At 39.7% G+C, this 23,975-nt stretch overlaps 2 protein-coding genes and 1 long non-coding RNA gene across 3 annotated transcripts; 1 reads left to right on the plus strand and 2 right to left on the minus strand.

Moving 5' to 3' along the window:
- The first annotated feature begins 41 nt into the window (after nucleotides 1-41).
- Nucleotides 42-8,522, plus strand: LOC112555215 (leucine carboxyl methyltransferase 1-like). The gene is made up of 6 exons (XM_025223510.1): nucleotides 42-343; nucleotides 1,355-1,538; nucleotides 2,744-2,985; nucleotides 3,333-3,442; nucleotides 4,235-4,318; nucleotides 5,016-8,522. The coding sequence occupies exons 1-6, from the start codon at nucleotides 143-145 to the stop codon at nucleotides 5,137-5,139; spliced, it is 945 nt and encodes a 314-aa protein (XP_025079295.1). The 5' UTR covers nucleotides 42-142; the 3' UTR covers nucleotides 5,140-8,522.
- A 735-nt stretch (nucleotides 8,523-9,257) lies between these two features.
- Nucleotides 9,258-14,708, minus strand: LOC112555219 (myosin essential light chain, striated adductor muscle-like). The gene is made up of 6 exons (XM_025223516.1): nucleotides 14,578-14,708; nucleotides 13,249-13,276; nucleotides 11,324-11,470; nucleotides 10,629-10,796; nucleotides 10,249-10,335; nucleotides 9,258-9,946 (listed from the first exon to the last, which is right to left on the minus strand). The coding sequence occupies exons 1-6, from the start codon at nucleotides 14,578-14,580 to the stop codon at nucleotides 9,915-9,917; spliced, it is 465 nt and encodes a 154-aa protein (XP_025079301.1). The 5' UTR covers nucleotides 14,581-14,708; the 3' UTR covers nucleotides 9,258-9,914.
- A 1,868-nt stretch (nucleotides 14,709-16,576) lies between these two features.
- Nucleotides 16,577-23,971, minus strand: LOC112555222. The gene is made up of 3 exons (XR_003097422.1): nucleotides 23,115-23,971; nucleotides 19,423-19,563; nucleotides 16,577-18,671 (listed from the first exon to the last, which is right to left on the minus strand). It is a non-coding gene; the product is annotated as an uncharacterized LOC112555222 (long non-coding RNA).
- Nucleotides 23,972-23,975: the final 4 nt, after the last annotated feature.

Consider the following 23,975-nt stretch of genomic DNA (forward strand, 5'->3'; position numbering starts at 1 on the left):
CATTTGGATTATTTTCAAATAGCCGTAATCCATATGGAGTTCACTCTGATACAATCGAGAGCTGTCAACTGCTCTGTCTGCTAGGAAATCACACTTGAAAAGTAGAAGACTAAAGTACTTGACAAAGAATTATGCGATCGCCATGGCTTGTGAAGACGCTATTATGGCAACCAATGATGATGCTGCCCAGTGTAAACGTTTTGCGGTAGAGAAAGGATATTGGGTTGATCCGTACATATCGCTTCTCGTGCCAAAAGGCAAAAGCATTCATGCACCCGAAATTAACAGAGGTTACTATGCACGCGTTATGGGCATCAGAAATCTTATCCAGAAATTTGTTGAGGTAATTAAAGTGTCACAGTCGAAGTATAACTGCTTGTGATGTTGTTAGCTGTGTGTCGGTACAGAGGAATATCAGATAAGATTTATTAGTGTTCACTTCAATGATCTGTTTGTTTATGGAAATGAACTCCCAGACTGCAGGGTAAGTAGGTACCCCAGGTAGGTGATGTATATGAAAAACGTTTGCTGAATCCAGTCATTGTAAAGTATGGGGCATTGGAACAAAGCCAAAAGAATGAAGGTGGTTCTGACTACAAGCTGAACAATTTTTTGATAAATTTTAAGTCAGCAATATGGATCTCCATGCAAAATATAAAGATGTTTAAAATCTTAATTTTTTCCTTATATGAGTGTCAAACAAATTAATGAGGCTATTACAATACATACAGCAAATTAGACACAAAAAACTATATTATAAAATGAAAGCCATAACCATGTACCAAATAGCTATACATTTTTAGGGCTTCCAACTCCCTTTTTAAGCACAGCCTCAAGGTATTTTATAAATTCTAGTAAAGAAAAAAAAAATCACCTTTAAAACAAATGGTGAAATGAGTCACATGGATATCACAATGAAATTTAATTTTTATCAGCAAGCAAGCTGATTTACAATGTAACAAATACCTCACTTTCCAACTATACTATTAGACTGGTGTCTGAAAATTTTGCCTTTTTGTGGGGAAGGAAGGTGGGATACAGCAACAGCATTGAATGGCCACAACATATATATTTGTGATCTTCCAAAGGAAACTGGGAAATGGGAGCAAACTTCATTTGCCAGATTACTTGTTACTTTCATAGTATCTAGATTACACACTCAAGTTTAATTTGCCAAAACTTTGAACTATATGTTCTTTAGTATAGATATAATCATTCTTGCTCTGGCATTGATGAATAGCTTTAGCTTGAAGTTATTGCACAAATTGCAAAGAAAGGCAGGTATTACTCAAGATATTCAGCTGGTTTTATTTTTTTGGGGTGGGTGGGGGGACATGTGCCTTTTTCACTTCAGATAACACAGAAGGAATGCCAGATAGTGAGCCTTGGAGCTGGATTTGACACCACCTACTGGTGTCTAAAAGACAAAGGATTAAATCCGAAGAGATACGTTGAGGTTGATTTTCCAGCAGTGACTTCAAGGAAGTGTCAGCAAATAAAAAGCAAGAAAGCATTGCTGGACAAGCTTGTCACAGAGGGTAACTAGTATCTTTTTTTTCAAAAGTGTTTTACTGATATTGTCGTCATGCTGTTGAGCACAAATGGAAACAATTTATTAGCATGGATCAAACCATTAATAAAAGGTTTTTGGTTTCTTTTTATATTGTGTAGATATAAGTGAAATTGTAGACATGCCAGCATTCACATTTTCAATTATTTTACTTTCAACTTAAATCTATAATTATATTTTGCTACTAGTAAGATTTTGAATAAGTAAAGCATTTCTGGAGAATGTTTTATGTTTTTATCCAACTTTACTGATGATTTAAGATGTCTATGTTAAGTGTTATAAAATACTTTATGCTTCACTCAATGGATCAATCCTAATATATATAGTTTACTTAAAATAACAATTTTTAGATGTTTTCACATTTCATGCAAACATTTCATTGTATATATTAGTGACTTTACTCAGAACCTGCTTGTGAAATAGTTTTAAGAAGCATCAAGTATGTGGGCAAAGTGTCACTGACTGTGCAGTCATTTAAAATCATATGTAAGGAAAAACTCCTTATTCAAGGACAGAAATTTGTTTTTGAAATACTATCCTCTTTATTGCCACTGATTTGAATTAGAACTTGAAAAACTCTAGCATCATCTTCAAAGCCTTGGCAAGGAATCCTCTGTGGTCCTCCAGTGGCTGCCTGCTCCAATTAGCAGTAATGAGAAAGTAGATGAGCTGACAAAGTAAGGAACATTATTGTTTTTATAGTATGTTTTTTAAGGAGACCAAGACCCTCATTAGACACAAATGGCAACAAATCTTCGTCATTTTAGTCTTGCCAAGCTGAGTGTCATTTTCCATCTTCAAACTGGACACTGATAGCGGAAGGCCTACCTGCAGAGGACAGGCTTGGCACAATCATCTATGAAGGAGACCAGACACAGATACATCCTCTCTTGAATCAGATTAAGCTCCAGACTGACCCAAGCCCACTGATCTATCCACTAAGTTCGATCTTGGGAATATCTGAGGTCCTGATAAAACTATCTCAGTTAATAACAGCGTAATCCACACAACTCAACTGAGAAGAAGGATTCAGAACTTTAATTGAGTTTGCACATGTCTTTTACTTCAAGTTAAAGCTTGAAGATAATTGAAAAAAATCTTATTTTCTATCGTTTATTATTGTATCACCAAGCTAACTTGATTGTAATTGATTCTTGCTTTTCTTTGCTTCAGATGAAGATATAATGGTTAGTGCCTATGAGGTGCATGCTGGCGATTACCACCTTGTGTCAGCAGACATACGCAACATTGAAGAGTTTGAGGCAAAACTTGCAGCTTGTGGCATTGACAAATCTCTTGCTACTTTGTTCATTGCTGAATGTGTCCTTGTTTATATAGAGACTAAGTTCACAAACCAGCTTCTAAAGTGGATATCACAGCATTTTCCGACTACGATGTTTATCAATTATGAACAGGTTTGCGAGAGTTGCTTGGCCTTCTGTGTTGTACTTTATTGTAATCTGGCTTTGGTTTTTAAAAAAGAGATAGAGAGAAATAGAAATCTAAAGTACCCTGTCTTCTGCAGAACTCTTATTTCTTATGTACTATTTTGTATCAGCTTCTTGAATAAATGATAAATGATGATGATGATCTTTCATCATTCACCTCCCAGCCCCAGATTGCAAGGTTCACAAGATGCATCCTAAGGAAAGCAGAGACAGCAGAGATATGAAACAATAGTTTATTATGTATCATTATCGTATGTTTCTCATTGGACTCTCATTGCATCATACCTGTTCATTGAATGTGGCTGACTTTGCAGGTAAATATGGGGGACAAGTTTGGCCAAGTGATGATGGACAACCTCAAGGCTCGTGAGTGCTTCTTGCATGGGGTTTCTGCGTGTGCTAGCCTGGAAACACAGAAAGCTAGGTGAGATTTCTCAGCATACCTCTTGCACCTGTTGTGCACATGCTATAATCTTTCAAGGCAGGGGTTGATGAGAGTGAGGCCAAAATGCAAACCCAGGATTGATGTGAGGCTAGTAGACATGCATTCAGTAAATCTAATGCTAATGAGTCTTGAGTTGTCAGGGTCACAGGAATCTATTTTTAGGTGGTGGTGATGATGATGATGATGATTGCATGTTCATATGTATGTGTGTGTACATTTGTGTGTGTATATATATATAGTTGGGGATATGGGGATGCCCGGTAACACAATGGTCAAAACACTCGCTTGTCACCACTGTGGTGAGAAGATCTTCTCTTAGGACACTTTCTGTATGTGACACCTGTTTATAGGACTTGCCATCAGGAGTGTTTTGGGGGTACTCTGATTTCCTCTCCCCATACTCTACCCTCATAGTGCAAATCAACCATGTATGTGTGTTTGAGTGGGTGTGTGTGTTGCATGTGCATATATTTACAGATGTGTGTTATATGAATTTTGTGTCTGTGTCTCTGTGTGTAGTTTCCTCTCTTTTGTAAAGTGCATTAAACTTTCTATTAAGGAAGGAAATGCACTACATACATTTTCTTTACTATTAGTAATATTATAATATTATTATTAAGTGCATCACGTCTATGCATCAGAAAAGGATCCTCCTAGACAAGATGCCAAAAAAAGAAAATGTATAGGTTTTTGTCACTTTTCACTTGTGTTCAGTGGTGCTTTATATGCAGTGATGTGTGCGTGCTCTGACTACTGCTGTTTTTCCAACAGGTTCCTATCACAAGGATGGACAGAAGCAACAGCAATGGAAATGATTAATGTCTACAAACTCCTTCCTCATGCGGACCTTCACAGGTGAGCTTAAAACACCATAGAGTTTATCACACAGGCCATTTTTTATACATGTAATCAGTGTCATATTGGGTAAGGAAGGCTTACATCATGCACCATGGTTTGAAATCTAAAAATAAAAGATTATGGTAAAATGTTGGGACCACCAGATTACAGAGCTTTAGGGTTTGAATCTTGTGCAGCTGATTTTATAGAGAAGCAGAACGTGCCTCTGTCTCTTTCCATTTTTGTGTTGGTGCACTGAATGAACCTTCCGTGATTGCAGTAAATGTCCTTAATGCAGCAGTCTCATAAAATAATATAACCTGTGACTTTTTTTGCCAAGACTTGTTTTCCACAAAGCTCAAGACATAGAATAGGTGGTTCTATTTATAATCCTTTACTGTTGTCATTTGACATCCACAGCTTGCACCAAACTATTCAGCCAAACCAATTTTTAATGGGAACAGTGAAAAAGTGTGCTGCAAAGTGCTTAGCTGCAGTAGAACTTGGCACAAGATATGGCAATGAAGAAACAGCCCTTAAATTGAATAATTGACTTCACCAATCCAATGTACCTAATAACTCATGTTGCCTTGAGTTTTGTCTTTTTAAAGCAGTCTAAAACTCATTAATAAAAAAATGGCTAATGCCCAAATTTTAGAAAAAAATAGTATATATTGCAATATCATAAATGTAATGATAATGTAATACATCACAGGATTGAGAGACTGGAGTTTCTGGATGAACGAGAATTGCTGGAACAGCTATACAGCCATTACTGTTTGGTCTGGGCTTTCCAGGATGGTGCAGGAGTGGGACTGCAAACCATTGCTGTTGGCTGATCACCACTGTTCTTTTCAATGCAGCTTCTGCTTTTTGCGCAATTTGAATATTCCAGCCTTCAAGACTTTATGTATCCAAGGCTTGCAAGCTCGTATTAATTGACTGGAATGTGACATTTGTTAGATGTGGATAAAGCAGCATGAGAAAGAAATTCCTGCCAGTACTGTCTCATGCTCATGCTCATGCATAAAACATCAGTCATCCAACAGTGTGCTGTTTGGTAGCAAAAGTGTTGGCAGAAAAACAAGGCAATGAGAGGAAACAAATGATTTGTCATTAGGAAATGAATTAACACTTTCATATTTTGTTTATCCTCAAGATTTGTGAAGGGATATGTGATTAACACTGAAAGTGTTTGTGGAGTTTCTATCTAATGTGGTTTCAAAAAGTGCATGCACACACACTCTCTCTCTCATGTGCATTGAATAGTGTGAGCTTATAAATATTTAGTATGTTCAAGAACAATGCACTGTTTGTATGTTTGGATGTGCAGTAAAAGCTCTAAACCTCAACTGCTGCTGTCTTTAAAATTGGCAGATTTTTATGACATGCCTTGCAGCTTTGTTCAGTCAGCATGTGATCTCTACTACCAAAGTAATCAAAATGCCCTTGGCATTGAAAATCTATTGGTTGTGACAATAGCATCAATTCTGAGGCTGTTAACATTACATGTAGGCACTCTTGACATTGTGTCGCTATTGAAATCTTCAAATCTAACTTCTCATGTTGTGGACTTACATGACGGAATAAGCCTTTACACCTGGTTTTTTTAATTTTTTTTTTACCTGGCATCCAAATACTCCAAATTTGCATTTTAAGCTCAATCAAGAATAATGTTATGTTAGTTCCTTACAGTTTGTAGCTTCTTGCTCATTCACTGTGTAAACATTTCTTTTAAACTATCAACTGTTTGATTAAACTGTAAGAGTTAAGGCAGAGTGAAATCTTTATTACCTTTGACGTATTGGATTAGTGAAATATTGCAAGATCTGGATAACTAAGAGTTGCTGTTTCTCAGCTTGTGTAATTCAAGCTTCAGCTGTTATATCACTGTTATCGTGTGTTATATATTCTTTTGAATCTTTATTACTTTTCTCCTGACAGCCTCAGAGTAGTCTTTTACTTTTAACTGATTTGTTGCCCGTAAAGCTGTAGCATTAAAAGAGAAAGATTAGAACTGTGTTTGGTGTTTAGTAGACATGCAGTACATATTGTGAGAGATAGTAACTAGCTCAGAATTAACTCTGCAATTAATCTGTAGAAACTATAGGCATTGATTTTTAAATGTAAGCTATTGTTTGATGATAGTAATACTTTAGAAAGAGATATTATATGTGTGCCATTTTGTCAATATGCCAGTGGCAGATTTAAGGTATCAAAGAGGGCCTTATGTATCTGCAGCAAAAGTTTCTGTAACAAACTAGAGTGTGTTTTAGGGTTTTGCTAGCAGTGTTATCACAGGGCTGCTCACAGACAAGGAAAATGTATTAGCAATGTACTAACATTGCTGCACACATAGCTGTCCTTGAAAAAAATGAACCTGATACTAATAGCTGATCTATACATCCTAGTCATGAACAATGTGATGTCCAAAGTAATTTTATATTATAAAAAATCTGGTTCACTGACATGACAATCAGTGTTGCATTGTAATAGCCTTTCTGTATTTCTTTCTGCTAGACAGGACCTTATAAAACTATCATTTCTTCTGACATTCTGTATATGCAGTTTCAGTACATGCCATTTTTTAAAATAAGAAACCTAGGCCTATGAAGAATCTTAATCACAAAGACTGCATGAAAATCCATTGTAATTGTTAAAGACATTTTGTAAACTAAACCTAGGCATAAATAAACCTGTTGTTCCAAAATCAAGATTTTTTTCCAAGAATAAATTTCATACTTGACATGTTGGTTACTCAGAATTGCTTGATGCATTTTGTGAAACTCGCTAAACTTTACATGCTTAATTCAGCCTCAGCATGTAAGATGTAATTTACTGTTGCTTTATATTAACGACTTGGGCAGAAGGGAAACATACCAAAGAATTATTCAGAAGAATTTTGTAGATTGTTTAATGATTTAAATGTGATTATGATGTTTTATGCTGAATTCTTCAATATGTGTCTGTAATCACATTCACATGTTTTATCAAAGTAGTTTGACATCATTCTGTGTTATTTATGAGTTGCCTGTGATGGCCTGCTAATATGATTATGCTGCAGAGTATGTATAGTTATGCCAGCATGGCTGCAGACCTGACAATGTGTATTAAATTATATATGATTGTGCATACTAGGGTATTTTCACCTCTTGTGTAAGGATACTGGAGATATAATGTTATGTTCCTTTATGTTCCATTATGACAAGTAAACAAACAAACTTTCAGTAGGGAATGAAAGTTTGGCTTAACAAGTATAGCTTGGCCTTGCATAACCGACCTGCAAAGTTTGGTGTAAATGGAGTATTTAGCTTTCATTTGTTGTGTTATTTTTTTTATTGTTATGTTCCATTGCAGTTCTTTTTTATTTATTGTTGTTACTGTATGTGGAAGCATTATCATTCTAATCACTGTGTTGTTCCTTCTCACAAGAGCATAACATAAATATATTTCTTGTTCTCTTTCATGTTTTCTCATTGTAGCTTCACCCATCTGCTTACCTAAAGCTCTATCCCTTTGACAGAACTTCTTTACAAGGCCAGTGTCACTTTCTTGACTTTCTGTCTAGATAATCATTCCAAACTTACATTGTGCAATCACAGGCCGACAACAGATATGCATGCACAGAGGTTGCACATAAATCCTGAAACATGTTACAATCGTTCCTTCTGTTGGTTGTTTTTTCCGTAAAAATAGAAGACCGGGGAGATTCTTTCATGCATGCGTTTATGTGGTACCCTCAAAATAGCCATTAAAAACTTTAATTCAACCTATAAGACGCAAAGGCTAAGCATGTGGTGGAAATGTCGTGCTGGTGGCCCATGCCTGCGGAGTTTATAGAATAGTCATCTGACCAGAAAGTTGAGATCATAACAGAAGGGGGTTTGAGCATGACATATTTTGGCAGGGTTTGGGATGTCATTAGGAAGTCTACCAAAATTCATGCCAATTGTGTGTGCAGGTTATGCTTAGTATTTTATAAGCATGAAAGTCAGTAGAAATGAAGATCACCGGAAGGGCGATTTCATCATAAAATGGTTATGTTCTTACGCCTTTAGCTGCTGGCACGACACAACACTATAGTTGCTTCCCCTCTCTTGCCCTTGCTCCCTTCCTACTTGGACGACCGCTGACATCTATCATCGGTGCGACGATTTCACCGCAAAAAAATAAATCTCCTTTATACTTTTATATGCTTTAGAAATAAAAGATTGTCTGTGTGCCTTCCAGGTAGTTGCTCAATTTTGTTTTATTTTGGTACTCAATCATTTCCTCTCTCGCTTTCGTCGCGTGCGTGTGCGTTCGTAGAGTCTGCGGTATTTTGCTTTCAGATTCTTTGTCTCTATACTTAACTATAAATTTTGCTTTTTCAGCTCCACGGACCATTCGATTTTTTACGCCTTAATTCTTGCTACAATTTCCGCAGATCACGAATATAGTCCACGCGCAGATTAGATTTCACCACGTCCATGATTTCACGGACGTATATATTTAGTTCGTGGTCACTTCCTTCATTTTGCTCAGTGTATTTCTAGACTACGTCTACATGACATCTTCGTCGGTGCCAGGATTGTTACTCCTAGAAGTTCATTGAAACCGAGAGAAAAGGAAACTATAAAGAATTGAGTGTTGAAACCTTTTCCACCTTGACTGCGGAATCTTGAGTATAATAGCTATTTCGATGCTGTGTTGTGTCTCTGTATATTAGCTGATTTATTTCGGTTTAAGCTTGTTCTGAGACTATTTGCATATATTGTGCGTTTCACTTTTTGTCTTTTCTACAAAGTGCGCTGCAAAATTTATTATTTATGAAGGCAGTAGATTTGTTTTCATGTCATTTGCGATTTTTGCTCTCCAGAGGTGCAAACGGTCGCACAGCTAGCTGCATGCATCGTATATCATCACTAATATTAAAACAAAAAAAAACAGGAAGAATGACTCAGTGGTGAACACAAAAACCGTTGGGATGAAATGTTTATTCGGGTTGATCACATTCTATTCACAGCAGCGGAGGTTGCAGAAGGCAATTATACGACAGTGAGCAGAAACGAGACAAAATGGCGGTATGCAGCAACTTTCCTCATCTCCAACCATCCACCTTTATTTTTAATCTCTTAAATAATTACGTTTTGTCAAGGCCAGTCACACGATAAGCTTATGATCTTGGGGCATTGCATACCTGCGTGGGGTAAAAATGGTAGTCTGAAATAACGGTTAATTCAAACAGATCTGTTGAAGATCTACAGGAGATTTTTATCAAGCAGCAACCCTTTAAAAAAAATGATTTGTTTCTTTAAAATGAGAATGACAGTGCCAGAATACAATATTTTCAGTGGGATTTTTTTCTGATCGATGCCAACTCAGTCTTCCAGTCAGACGACACGATGCTGTAGGCACATTGCTCTCACAACCCATGGAGCCACCTTCCGCGGGTCGATCGTGACCAGCGAGTGACCTTGACCTAGCAGCGGAAGGTGAAGGACGGAGGGAGAGTGACACACATCGCACATTCGTGTCATCGACGTCTGCGTGTCTTTTTGTCACATGGGTTGTACAGGTATCAGTATGATGTTCAGTTCATGTGGTTGTAGGATGTTATAAGATGATTTACTGTTCAGGACCCTTCATGATTTTTCGCAATGAAATCTGCAAGAAAGCAAAATTAAATTTATTGTCCGCCTCATAGAACCTTTATTATCAGAAATCCATTCTAACTTCAAAATTGGTAAAAAAGATAATTTAAAAAACCCCCCAAAAAAATTGGTTTACGTGCGTACAGATGAACTTACAAACAAATTACTATGTTGACGACAATTTTGTTTACAGTTTTGTGGCTAAACGGAGACAAAATTCAAAACGTGTGTGCATGTGTTAAAGATGCTGGATAGAGTAGAAGAAAAAGAAAAGCAAAATCATCAACACTTGCATACTACCAAGCTGCTCGTTACCTTCGTATTTAACATTGCCCTCCAAGTCCTCCCGTGTGTCGGTGGCCTTGATGACCTCCGTTACCTGTTCGTCTGTCAGCTTCTCACCTGCAAAATCAGAGGGATATACTTAAAGGTGTTGTTTTAATTTTAGTACAGACTTTTGAGCGAAAGACTTTTAAGGACAAGGGTAAAGTCAAACGAACCTCGTGTCTACTGACAAGAAGGAGGCGTAGCCAGAACTGACAAAAATTCTGACAAATTTAGCTTTTCTTGCTCAATGTCTTTAAATATGGGCAAAGGTTGTTCTTACTCGTACTGGCATATGGTACAAGATCGCTTATCCACAAAGATTAATATTTATATGGTCACAAGAGGTCCCTGCGTACAGGGTCACTTACCCAAACAGGTCAGCACATGCCTCAACTCGGCAGAAGAGATGAAGCCTTGTCCCTCGCGGTCGAAAGTCTTGAAGGCCTCCTTGAAGTCAGCGAAGGTACCAGTGTCCTTCTCCCTGGCAATGCTCTCGTAGATGGGCAGGAACTCCTCTAGTTTGTAGGCCTTCTCTCCTGAAACGTTGATAATTGACCAATAAGAGAGATTAAACACGTGTGTCATGAATGGGTGTGCTCACAAATTTCAGACGTTAAGGTTGCAAGCATTTGATAACACGTACGTAAAGGGCAATTTTAACCAGATATCATATGCGACTATGTTTGGGAACAGTTTATATTATGGTCATTTATGGAAACGTTGTTCGACAAAGTTCAACAATGTCTCGAGTTACGAAGGCAAAAGCATCTAAATTAAAACTAGATGAAAAAAAAAATACTGATAAGGGGAGAAACTGCATTTTATTTTATTGTGGCTTGAAGTCCGACATTTACATCTCAAAGATTAGTCTAATGGCTTTCTTAACCTGAGACGTTACCAAATATGGCAATGTTTGGAGGGTTTGTTTGTTGGGGGTTTTTTTCGTTTATTTTTTTATTATTTTTTGTTTTTTGTTTTGAGGTGGTCATGTCATGTAAGAGTTTGTCAAACAGTCACATAGGCGACAAATACGTGTCCACGTCACCAAGAAACGCCAACTGACCCAGTTTTTTCGTGCCGCCGTTCTTGGAGATCATCTCCTGTGTGGGGTTGAGACCGAGGCAAAAGCACATGTGACCCACTTTGAAGGCATCCACCTCACCGTCCCGGCCGTCCCAGAAGTCAAACAGTTCGAAGACCTCTGTGATTTCTATAGGTCAGAGGTCATTGCAACAATATTAGTGTACTCTTTGGTGAGACTACGTTCAGTCATGGGTTGCATTCATACATCACCGACAGAAAGAGGAAATAAAAACAAAAATAACAGGACAAAGTAAATTAAGGCGAATGAAAGAACGAGTGAAAAAGAAAAGAAAAGAAACAATCATATAATTGAGTTTGTTTAGAGTAGCAGTCGACTGGAAACATCGGATTGCAGAAAAACTCACTCACAGAAGTATATATGTTCCAGAACCTGTGCCTTCCAAACATTTCATCATTTATAAGCGTAAGACATCTCTGCAAAGCACATGTTAAGCATGCATATCATGCAAGCCATACACCCTTTGTAGGCACAAGTACACAGCAGAAGTCTTTAGAGGCACTTTGCAGTTTAAAACTTTCTTGTGTTTTAAAAGACACCCATACACAGTCTCCTCTGCCCATTAGTGAACAAATGAGGCTGTGAACGATTTAGCCATACGCGCATGCATGCACGTGCGTTGCTGCCTGTGGTAGTTTCTCCTTGTGCACGTGTAACCACATTTTCCTTCACACCTGCATGTTTGTTATGTGTTAACGTGTTGTCTCCCATTTGCACTGGCTCTGGGCGTTGGTGTTATAGTTGGGGAAAGGTTGCATTTACATTTTGTTTTATTTGGTCGTTTTGTTTGTTTTTATGTCAGCAATGTCACACACACACACACAACTTGTTATCGCACGATGTTTAAATGTAACTACATGCAGTTTAGCAAAAATGAAAATAAAAACATATAAAACTCATTGGAGCCTCTCCCTTACACAGACAGATTGTTTATGTCCTAACAGAACATAAGTACAAGACATTGTCAGCAAATAATAACAACGTCGTCAGTACGTCCATCATTTCTGTTAAAAGGACGTTGTCAGATCTGTGTAAGGTATCGTCATGAAGCAATCGCACAAGAACAGAGATAATTCATATCATTTTTTTTAGAAAAGTTTTAGGAACGTGCAAGATTTATCCTGTAAGAAGAAGAAAACAACAGGCTTTTACTTAATTAAAAAGTGTAAGACACCAAAACACCCATCTTTAGCTGCAGATTTAGAAGTTTTCATAAGCCAACTGAGAGAAAAAAAATTGGAGGACTTCAGCGTAAGGCTGTTTCGAGGCATACTTCCGGACGCCTATCACCTCATTTGTAACTTGACGATAGCAGCACCGTTATAAACATTGGCATCATCTAACAGTCGAAGACATACAGGGAAATAAGGTGAAGAGGGCAGGTGTGAAAGGATGGGGTGGGGAAAATCACAAATTTCAACTGATCATTGCAAAAAAATAAAAATAACGTGGTGAACATGTTGGGGTCGAGGGATGCAGCATGAAAAAGAAGGGTGGGAGGGAGAGGGCAATTTTGGTTGGTTAAGGGTACATAACAAAACGATCGTGTCCTTGGTAGTGGGTTTTGTGATTGTGGGTTGTGGTGGAAGGATCGGGTTTATGTTGGGTCGGAATGCTGGAAAGGAGACACGTTCAAGTTATTCAAACGAAAACAAAGAAATAATAATAAAAGGGTGCGGTTCTCACTTGTCTGGTTAACGAGGAGCACCGATGGCGATGAAAGGGATTAAAACGATTCAGAAGGGAAAGGGAGGTAAATTAATAGCATCAGGTGCTTGCGGTTGTCGTGCAAGAAGAAGGCGGATCCAGTCCACAGGGTAGGTAACCGATGAATGAAAATAAAATAGAAAGAAGGGTTAAGGAACAGCGACCACACGTTAACTCACCCTCGATATCGCTCTTGGATAAGGAAGACTGCAATAGAAAGGTAATCGATGAACACAACATACATCCTCCGGTTATTTATTTATTCATTTGCTTATTGATTAATTTGTAGGTTTTTTGTTGTTGTTGCTGCTGCTATATTCCCATTAAACTGCAAAGATGGCGGCTTGGTAGTCTTGTGATCCGAGTCCTAATTCATCCTTATAGGCTCCCCGTTTGCACTCTCAATTCCAGATAGAGGGAGATTAATAGTATAACGGGGGGAAAACTCTGTAAGATGAGGTTTGTGCTGTTGATTCTGGTTTGTGGTTAAGGAAGCAGGATAATGTACTGATAGTGGAAGCAACATAGTGCTGTTCATCATCCTCACATAATAAAAGGTGTATTATCTAATGGAATCAGCAGGGAAATGCTACAGTCCTCTGTCTTAGTTTGCAACAGGACTGAAATTCATGATGCACTTTTACAGGCCTGTCAGGCTGAAAATCTGCATACCAACGCGTGTGACTGTCATGGTCCTATGACCAACATAGCTTTGTGCTCTCATCTTCGACACATAGCTGGTGGGTTACAGCGTGTCTTAGTAGAGAATGTCAACCATACATTTAGAAAACTTTTGTCATCCAGAGAATGTAGTAGCTCAGTTCGACGGTCTAGTATCATCGTTAATCGTCCAAAATTCAATTCCGTCCTGCTCTGTACAGAGGAAGTCTAACGAGAGACAATATGAAAGGTCCTACAACTTTTGCTTGTCTCCAGTTGTCACATGCAAATAAAAATGCTTTATAACTAACGGATGCATCACAGAATTTGTACATACACACAAGCCTTTAAAGAAAGTGCTTCGTCTGGCTTAATCATGTCAATGTTAATCTGTATGACCTAGCTACTGATGCTGATAACCAAAAGAACAACAAAGTCATTTATAAACACAGCACTTGCCACTTCAAGCAAATGAAAATAGAGCACATTAAACGAAAATTATGCCACCAGAGACAAAACAACAAATCATTAATCCGCGAAAGTAATAATAATAATAAACAGATATTACAAAATAATCCGAAAATATTTTAAGGGAGAATACTCGTATTCAAGGGAGACTATCATGTCTTTATGAAGTTTTAACTATCTCGTGGTGGCTCTTGTCGACAGAGTGACGATTAATTCGTAGTAAACCAGCACTAAACACGCAAAACACCAGCAAAAGCAAACATTCGACAGAAATTCACGATCGAATTGACTTGCGTTTATATTCTACGCTAGCGCCAAGGACCGCCAAAAGCCAAAATTCTAGTTGCAGGTGAACAAGCTCTTCACAAATCTCAACTCACCATTTTGCTGGATGTGTGAGACCGTCGGTGTCGGCACTGCCTGTAAGAAAGGAGGAAGAGAAAGTGTGGTTGCCAGGCAGGGAATGATAAAAATACCCGCTACCTGGCCTATGCACCTGCACCATATTCTCTGGCGCAGTCCATTTTACCAGCAGAGGGGTGTCAGGTCACGTCAGGTCACCGCATTAAGGTAACGAAGAACTGATGAGCAAACCATTTCGACTTTTGGAAAGTATTACACCGATTTATGTTAATGAACTAATTCAAAGAAGACTTCCAGCTTTGTTTACTGGACTTTCTTCGTCAAGAAGCTTAAAATTGGGGAAAATAAGTTAACAAATCCTTTAATTTGGATCATTTTCGTTTCGTTAAAAGAGGTTTTGTATAGTTAACTAATAGGATGATGATAATACTAATGGGGATGCTGAGATTAAAACATTTAAAATCAGGATGATGATAATGACACTCTGTTATAATTAATCCCCACCCCCACCTCCACGTCGCCCCTCTCCTCCACACACTCCCAAGTGTTGAGTGAGATGTGTTCACGCTACTGCGACACGTTTGTGAGGAGGAGGGCGAGCAGAAGCAGCGTCCTCTGTTTCCAGGTAACGGAGCCGTCGCTATGGACATATATGGCGAGTGAGTCGTGGAGGTAGTGAGGGAGATGGGGCCGGCGGAGCTAGGGGCTGCTCCTAAATAGGAAAGAGGGGGGGGCAACGTGATAGGCCTGCGCACGGGCTGCGCGTGCAGAGTGGATGCTGTTGCGGCTGTTGCGTGTTTGCGGCGGCTCACCTCTCTTCTCTCGGCGATCAGTTGCTGGGTCCTCGATGGTGATGCAGTGGGCAGTGTCGTCGCCAGTCGGTGTGGGTGTGTTGCATGGCTGCATGTGTGTTACCTGAGTGGATAATGTACGGCCCCTAACAGGATACACTTAATTTTCTATCAATGGTCTTTAAAAGTGACTTTTTTAACCGAGAACTAATAATTCTCTGCCTTCTGTTTTTTGCTTGTTTTGTAAATTGTTTTAACATCTTTCTCCCTCTTTCACACACACACATCTCTCCTTCGCCCACTCATACGCACTAGCGCCTGCTCGTAAAAAAAAACCACGTGTGCACGTGTGCCCATCCTGCCATTAAGGCAGTTTATGATACTGCAGGTGAATTTGTAATAATCAGGGATTAATTAATCCGTGAGCTCAACGTAGAAAATAAATAATCTCAATTTCTAAGCAGGCAAGATCGACTGGGGCCTTGGCCTTATTCAAGTAAAAATGAGGTTAGGTTGCCTTGTCTGGCTGAAACCCAAGTTTGTTTGGTTTTTTTATTATTATCACGAAAGGGTGGTAAATAGCGGCTAGAGAAGAAAGAAGGAAAGAAAATCTGGACGTGAACTTTCTTAGAGAAACTTGTTTGTCAGTTTACTTTTAAGAACACGCAAGAGTGACCTAGACATTAAGCTGCTTCGGAGGTGGTTATGGGTCAGATGCACACAGAAATGCGCGCTTCTGTGTGTGTGTGTGAGAGAGCGTGTGTGTGTTTGGGTGTGTAAGTGGGATTGTATGTGAGTGAGTGTGCGTGTGAGTGAGTGTGATTGTGTGTGAGAGAGAGATTGAGTGGGGGACTTTTTTTCGTATTGTCAGCAAGGTTGCTTTTGCTTTCGGTCTCGACATCCATCTTCTGGACGCGAAAACATTCTATATTTGAACAGCAATTTTCTCAACCACTAAAGACTATTATAACCCTGATATTTTCGTTAGATTGCTGTTTACTGTGCAGTATAAACTGCTATTTATTTGTGCGTTAAAACCATACACTGTGGATTTGTTCAGACACAAACTGGGGGCATCACGGTGTGTTTTCAAGCTGGTGTATATATACTACAGGTCTGTTTTGACAGGTGCTTGGCCAGTAGCAAAACTAGGTCTGACCAGAAAGGTAAATGTCTGCTCTTGTTTATCCTCCAACTTCCTCCTCAGCATAAAGGAATTTTAAGCAACAAAGCAACATTGAAATCCAAATTTAATCCAAAAATCAACATCAGACAATTTAAAAAAGTATAACATAGACTTCTTGTTGACAGGCTTGTCTGATATAATATTAAATAGTGTTTGCATTACTGAATATTCTTAATTGACAAACGTTTACAGGCAGTGATTACATGTCTAGTTGATATGCTTTCTATGTTAAATACTTGTGTACATTGGGCAAACCAGTATATTACAATGTTCCCAATATTTACCACATTTATCAATTAAGTTTCGAGGTTGAATTTATTAAAAACACTCAACCAGGAGTCAGTAATGTTGTAAGATAAACCCACTCTGCTGCCTGGGTATAAAGGGTTATGGGGTGCAATTTTTCTGATGATTGGGTAAAGCTCAGTGGAGGATACTTTTCTCCCTAACCTGGGTGAATACCCGACTTTAATTATCTAGTTACACACTTACAAACATGTCAAAATTGGGATGGCATAAAATGCCTAATTAGCAGTTCTCCTAATTGCATTCACAACCTTAACCTATCCATAGAAAAGATGTTTGAGTTGTCTGAACTTTTTTCTGTGAATGACTATGTATGTAGGCGTGTTTTTCGAGTTTCGAGATATTCACTCATAATTAGGCTTTGTCAAACTATTAGAAAAGAAGTTTACTCCTCATTAGTCCTTTAAGACTTGAAAGTTTGTGGGAGTACGTGGTGCATTCATCTTATGATGTACCAGGTCTAGACGCTGAGGGATCTTGGGTACTTTGTTACCTCCAGTCTCGACACTAATAAAATATCTGGATATGCCGAGGCTGTAACCGAATTACAGGTCGGTTAAGTCTGTCCTGTGTACAACAACACATGGTTCGTCGTCAAGGCAACAGACCTTGTTGCCATGGTATTGTTTTAAGTGCAAATGGCGGGCACATGCATTACTGTACTCAAGAATCAGGAGGTGGCTGAGCTGTACGTGGGTTACAGGCCGGTCATGAATTTCAGCTTCGATCTGAATTTTCCAGGATTTCTGTTGTTGGCTCTGAGATATCCACACCCTCCAGGGATTAGGAAGGGGGAACCCCTTGGGTTTACTGACTTCCGAAGTCTGTGCATGCAGCTGACCTGTGGAGGTTTCCGCAGTCCTTCTTGTCCATGGCTAGAGCCCAGCTATCCAGACATATCCATCATACTATCCCCAGACACTTTGTTGCCGACAGCTGATCGAGACCCCGGTATTAATATTAAACACGCGGACAAAAGGTGAACGCGGGAAGAAGACTTCTGCCTCATGAAAATACCTTCTCCTTTTTTAAACTAACCTAAGTAGTTAGCTAGCTATGAGTAAAGCTGACGATTACTGATTGACAAATTTGACGATATTTTACTGTTGCTGCGTATGTCAGAAGGTGAGGACTGAGTTTATCACGGATTACACGATTGTTTGAACGTCGATCTATAGACGATCTGACATTTAGCTGAACTTTCTCCTTTTTCTGTTTTGTCTTTTAACATTCTTTTGTTTTTCTTCCTTCAGCCTCGAAGCTTTAAGGATATTAATTTATTTGCATATGTAAACATCTCAAGATTGCTCGAAAGAAAATTCTGCATAAGACTATGGATATATTAAGATTGTGTAGCATTATGGAGTCAATCTTTTTTGCACTTCAAACACCACCTCATCCTACCCCCGACCCAGGAAACGTTCAGTATATATTTAACCAAGGGAACAACTACTTGAATTTATTCAAGCCGGTCTTTGCAGACTCGTCTGCATGTTGTTTTATAACGATGACCGAGTTGACAACAAATGACAAAATGTGGTAAAGTAAACAACAGCGTCAACCGTTCCGCGTGTAACCCATCGGCAAAGCGAGCATCATGATGGTCGTTGCTATGGAAACCAGTCAACCAGGGCGCACGGATAGAGTAGGGCTTTGGACTCCTGTGTTGCAGCACACGCGTTTGGCTCTGTACTGGATGACCCCTTGTCGCAGATGAGAATCTTTGGCCGCCGACTCCACGGATGCTGAGCGCCGAAAGCGGGACTGGCTGCGGTTCGGATCCACATGTTCGTTGGAAACTAGAGACTCCTCCGCTTCAGGGCTGGTGCTGAAATACAGGAAGATGTTAGTCAGGGAGCTGTTGGTCAAATAATGAGGATGTGTAGAAGGGGCTTAGGGGAATGGACGAAGAGCCAAGGGGAGAGCCAACTGTGTGCTGATGTAGGTGACAGCCAGGTGAGCGCTCATGTCCCACAAGTTTTGCTTTGTATTGTAAGACAGGATGAGTAGGACCTGAATAGGGAAAAACTTTTTCTTTCCGCGGAGACTGATGAAAAAGTGCTTAAATGTGGGTTTAAAAAATGCTTAAAACATGTTTTTATTAATTGTTTGTGTATTCAATATATTTGACTACTCTGTTTTCTTTAGAAGAAGTTTGCACTAGCAAACTACGAAGAACAAAAATGCACATGCTGAAAAATGTTGCTGTAAATATTTGGATGTACAGAGGCTAAAGTCATTCACATGAATCACGCGATTTATTTCCCTTTGATGCTGAACAAAGGAGAATGGGTGAAAGGTTAAAATAAATTACAGGGAAGTGCTTTCGTTGTATAATCCAGTTTCATCTGAAAATTATCCATTATTTGTTTTTGTCATGTATCAAAGATAGAGAGAGCTGAGCTTGGTAAATTGTTTTTTTTTTCCTTTGGTGCAATCTTTGAAGCAAAGAATTTTGATTCCTCATCGATTGTCTCCGTTGCTTCATGTACGAGATTGACATCTAGCTCCATAACCATATCGTCATCACTATTCTGACATCGTCATCGTCATCATCATTCAAGGAAATGTTTGCTTACCTGCCGAACTTTGCCAGACCTCCAGAACCAGCAGAACGACGATTAGTGACGTCACCGCAGCCATCATGGCTCTTAAACTGAAAAAGAGCAAGTGGCTGATGACGTTGTTGCTGTTGACTGTAGCGGTTAGTAAACAGCTGTCTGCAACATAACAAACAGAGGCAACGTCTATACTGACATAATATTACAGTGCTCGGCCTCTTGTCCAGTGGTATGTGCCGACAAGGGCCTAAACTCTTATATAGGGGCGAAAACTCCTCCCCATTTGCGAACCATAATGCTGGCTTTGACCATCGTCAAACGACGAGGTTAGCGATGACTAAAAGCGTTATTTCAGAGTGAGAGATCGACTAACAAATGACATGTTACATTATACTTCATCAAAGGACAGGTCCGGCCTCAGGTCCCGCCCGCCGAGACCTCGGAATATATTATGCGCCATGACTCAAGAACAGTTTCGCAGCAAGCTGTGTAGTGTACACAGCAACAAATCATCAAGAAGAGGTTACGAGAAAACAGACAAGTTCCTAAGAGAACACCGGGAAGCTGACTCAATTTGTCATCGATTCCATTGTCATCACAAGAACAAATACCCTTTCCAATCAAAGTTTCTATTATTTTCACATGAAGCATTGTGTTACATAACGATGGTGCAGTCAATAACATGTCATACACGTGCACTATCATGTTTACACAATAATGAAATTCAGCTCTTAATGCATTTCTCAGAATATATTTCGTTTTGCACATTGTATAAGCTACTGTTTTACTTTCATGATGTAAGAAGTTTGTAGGAGTTGGTGTGCATATGTTCTGGGGAGGGGGTAGTCAAGTGCAGGTAGTGCACAAAGATCTTGCTTTTTGCTGGATCATTTCTTAATTCGTTGTTGTCGTTTGTCCTTCGTCTCCGAAAAGACCAGGATTTATGTAATTCATTTGCATTTGTGGCTTCTCAAGTGGCTTGCAATCGCAAAATGGAGCATAGAGTCTGGGACAGATTGGGCATTGAAAAATGGTTGTCATGACGATTGTTGGATGAACTGTGTGGGGTCGTTTCTCGTACATCAACACGTCTTTGTCAACAATGGGTCCTTAAAGTTTATGGGAGCCGCATGGCAGGCTGCAGCTCTGAGTTCTTGATGTTTGATGTTGTACCAGGGAAAGTTCCCCATTATGTGTCATTGTAAGATTGTGTGGACGACCTTGCTTCCTTTCACCATCGTCTAGCTTCCCGTAGAGGAGTTGGAGAGGGATGACCTTCCCTCCTGATGACATGCTCCGTCCAGCAAACCAGAGCTTTGCTCAAGATGGCTTTGATGCTGGCATTCTGCCCTCTCCAGGACTTCTTGGTTGATAACTCACTTTCTCTCTCTCTCTCACTAGTTAATTTCTGGTCCCCTTCTATCAATATCCGTCAACAGCAAAATTCATGTAAATCACTCCGAAACGTTCCAGCACAATCATGACGTATGTGCTTCTTTCCACAGTTTCAAGTGTAATCAAACATCTTTGCCCCATCTGGTCACACACACACACTGTCGTAAAACAAAAGTGTCAGGAGGCGGATGAGAGGAAGAGAAGATAAAGGGACACAAAAGAGCGATTTCCGTTGCAATTACACTTTTTTGCAGCTTCTTGCACTACTTGGAATACAACCTCAAAGTTGTGACCCAAAGAAGGCGGACACATTCAAATCAAAGATGTGATAAATTGCTATTAAGCAGGTGTTCTGGGGTCAAGCCTTCAGAAGTGCACAAAGGTTAAACGAGCACAGCAAGGTGTTTCAGTCGGAGCCGGGGGAGCTAAAAGCATCCTCTCCCTTTAAAGGTCAGCCTGTGTCAAGCATGAAATTCAGTTCTAAAGTTGCAGCAGGTTAGTAGAACAAAGATTTTTCATTAGTTAGCCACAAGGAAAGCGTTTTGACATTTAAAAAAAATTGTGGCAAAAAAAAAAAATCACATGAGGATTGACCCAGTGTCTTATATATAGTCCCTGAGGGTTTGAACTACCATGACCGTTGAATATATGCTGATGTTGCGTTGTATTTATATTAGACAGCAGTCGTGACCTCCATCCAAAATGCAGACAGGTGAGAGCTGCAATGTTAGGGGACTTATCCTCGCGAACATCTCTCAGATTCGGAATGATCTAACCTCTGACCCTTAATAAATAATGCCTCTCTGACTATCCTTTAAATGCCAGCCTCACCTGTAATAGCAGTCTTACTGCATTTCAGAGATTTGTAAGCTAAAGGTAAGAGTTTAAAACATCCTTGAACATCTCAGCCCACATTAAATTGTTCGTAAGAAGCACACAAAGTGACCAAAGACGTCCATATTATGCGCATGGCGACACACACACCAGACCTTCTTCCCTCTCTCCATCTCTGTCCATTTATCAGTCTATCTATTATGCGTGCTTAACTATGCAGTAAGCTAGCAACTCATCTTGCTTTGTGATCACTGTCAAGTGCTTTTAACCCGGTATTCTTTAGGTCGTATTCATGAGGCCTGTCCTTACCCAGGGGCAAACTGGGGAAATCAAGGGAAACAACAATTGTCGTCTCCTAAGTTAAAACGGACAGTCAAGACCCCAAAATAAATAAATACTATGTTAGCTGGAAATGAATGATACATGTTGGTAAGTGCTACCAATACAAACATGCTGAAAAATCTGAATGGCTAAATTATAATATTGAATGGCTCGTACAAATAAATTCTTAAAATTTATAAATGTATTTTATTATGTATACAGACACATTGGGATAATCGGCATCTCTACACTTTCAAAGTGCGGCCCTATGCCCAACTTAGAGTGAAAAAGAAGAAGAATAAGAAGACACTTTCAAAATGAAATTATCATAAAGTCTACACTACCCAGACCTCAAACGATCGACACATCAGGGTAATTTGTAATCAGTTAAACTTGTGGGACTTGTGCACTGATCACACAAAAACAGTTCAAGGAATTGGGGAGTGTTTTAGGCCTTGGGTTGGGTCATGTGATCAGCCTCATGAGCCCGAAGCAGCAGACGGGAAAACAGCATTCTGAACTCGTTGAAGGATGTGGAGTGTTGCAACAGGGAGGAGAGCAGAAAGGGAGGGGCAGTAATCCAGGCGTGAGCAAAGGGAGACAACTAGCTTGACGGCTACATCAGTGCTCTGATAAAAACGGATGGTAAACATGAGTCAGAAATTTAAAAAAAAAGCAGCAGCAACACTCTTTCATCAAAGAGATGTGCGCTGCATGGAAAGGGCGGAGACCAGAATGACACCAAGACTCGACACGCGGATCACGGTGCTGGAAAATCAGAAACTAGAGGAAGACAGTACAAAGATGCTGTCTAGTGCCAATGGTCGATGTTTCTATCTTGTCAGGGTTCAGCTGGAGTTTTTCAGTCATCCACTGGCTGTCAGAATAGCAGTGATTGACGGAGGAGAGAAGGTTTTCAATCTCTAATAGTTGAGAGTTGGCATAAAGCTGCGTGTCGTCACTCTACACTCTCCACAGGAATGTAATAGAAACTAAAACGTACATTATACAAAAAAGGGAAAAAAGTTATCAGCCCAGGTGTCCAACTGCCACTAAAGACAGTAGGGGAAAGGTGTACACAGCAAAATGGGACCAAGTAAACAATAATAAACAGAAAGTAAAGTAGAAGTAGAAGAAGTAAACAATACAAGTAAACAAACCTTCTTGTCTTCTTGTTCTCACGATGTTCTGTCTTCAAGATCAGACCAAGACCCTTGAATCCTCTCGTAAACTGCTTCAGCCTCTCTTTCTCAGTGATTGTCAATACCAACCAGCGTCTCCCAACCGTCCTAGCCTTTAAATTAGAATTACAAACAATTAAAAGTCTGCGTCATTCCATCTGTCCTTGAGTCATCCTCGGGGTTCGTTTTTTATTTTTATTTTTGATGTATTAGAGGAAAGTCTTTACAGGTACACCCCCCGTCCGGGGTAACTATTCGTAGGCATTGAAGCCGGGTCATCAAAAATACAATGCACCCTAAGCAATGTCGCCGCAGATATAAAGATGTTATCGCCTGCAAACTCGCGTCGTCGTCGCTGCGACATTTCCGTTTGAGAAGCGGGAGTGGGGAATGGGGGGAATGGCCTCCCTGCCACCACTCACAGGCTTCTGACTAATTTACAGGAAGCAACCGCAGGGCATTTGAAGGCTGTCTAACCGCTAAGTGAAATGACTGCAGGAAATGGCATTTTGATTGCCAGTTTGCTTTATCTCCTATCACTATCTCAGTGAAGCCTCGACAGTCAACAACTTCATCTAGCGACGATTAACAATCGCGAAATTCGACGACAAAGGCACGCAGAAAATGTATTTCTTTCCCCACCCCACCACACACACACACCCCGCCGATCCCCTTCGTTCATTTTCTGGCCCCCGGTGTATCCGTTTTTAAAGTGAACATTAGCTTCAGTGAAAATTGAACAGTTTAATTCCAAATGCCAGACCTTGAATTTCAGGTCTCCTAGCGCCAATCAGAAAGTGGTCAGACCGACTTTCGTCTTTAAAATGTTGACAGGTATTA

The sequence above is a fragment of the Pomacea canaliculata genome, linkage group LG14 (genome assembly GCF_003073045.1).
Source record: "Pomacea canaliculata isolate SZHN2017 linkage group LG14, ASM307304v1, whole genome shotgun sequence".
Taxonomy (NCBI): Eukaryota; Metazoa; Mollusca; class Gastropoda; order Architaenioglossa; family Ampullariidae; genus Pomacea; species Pomacea canaliculata.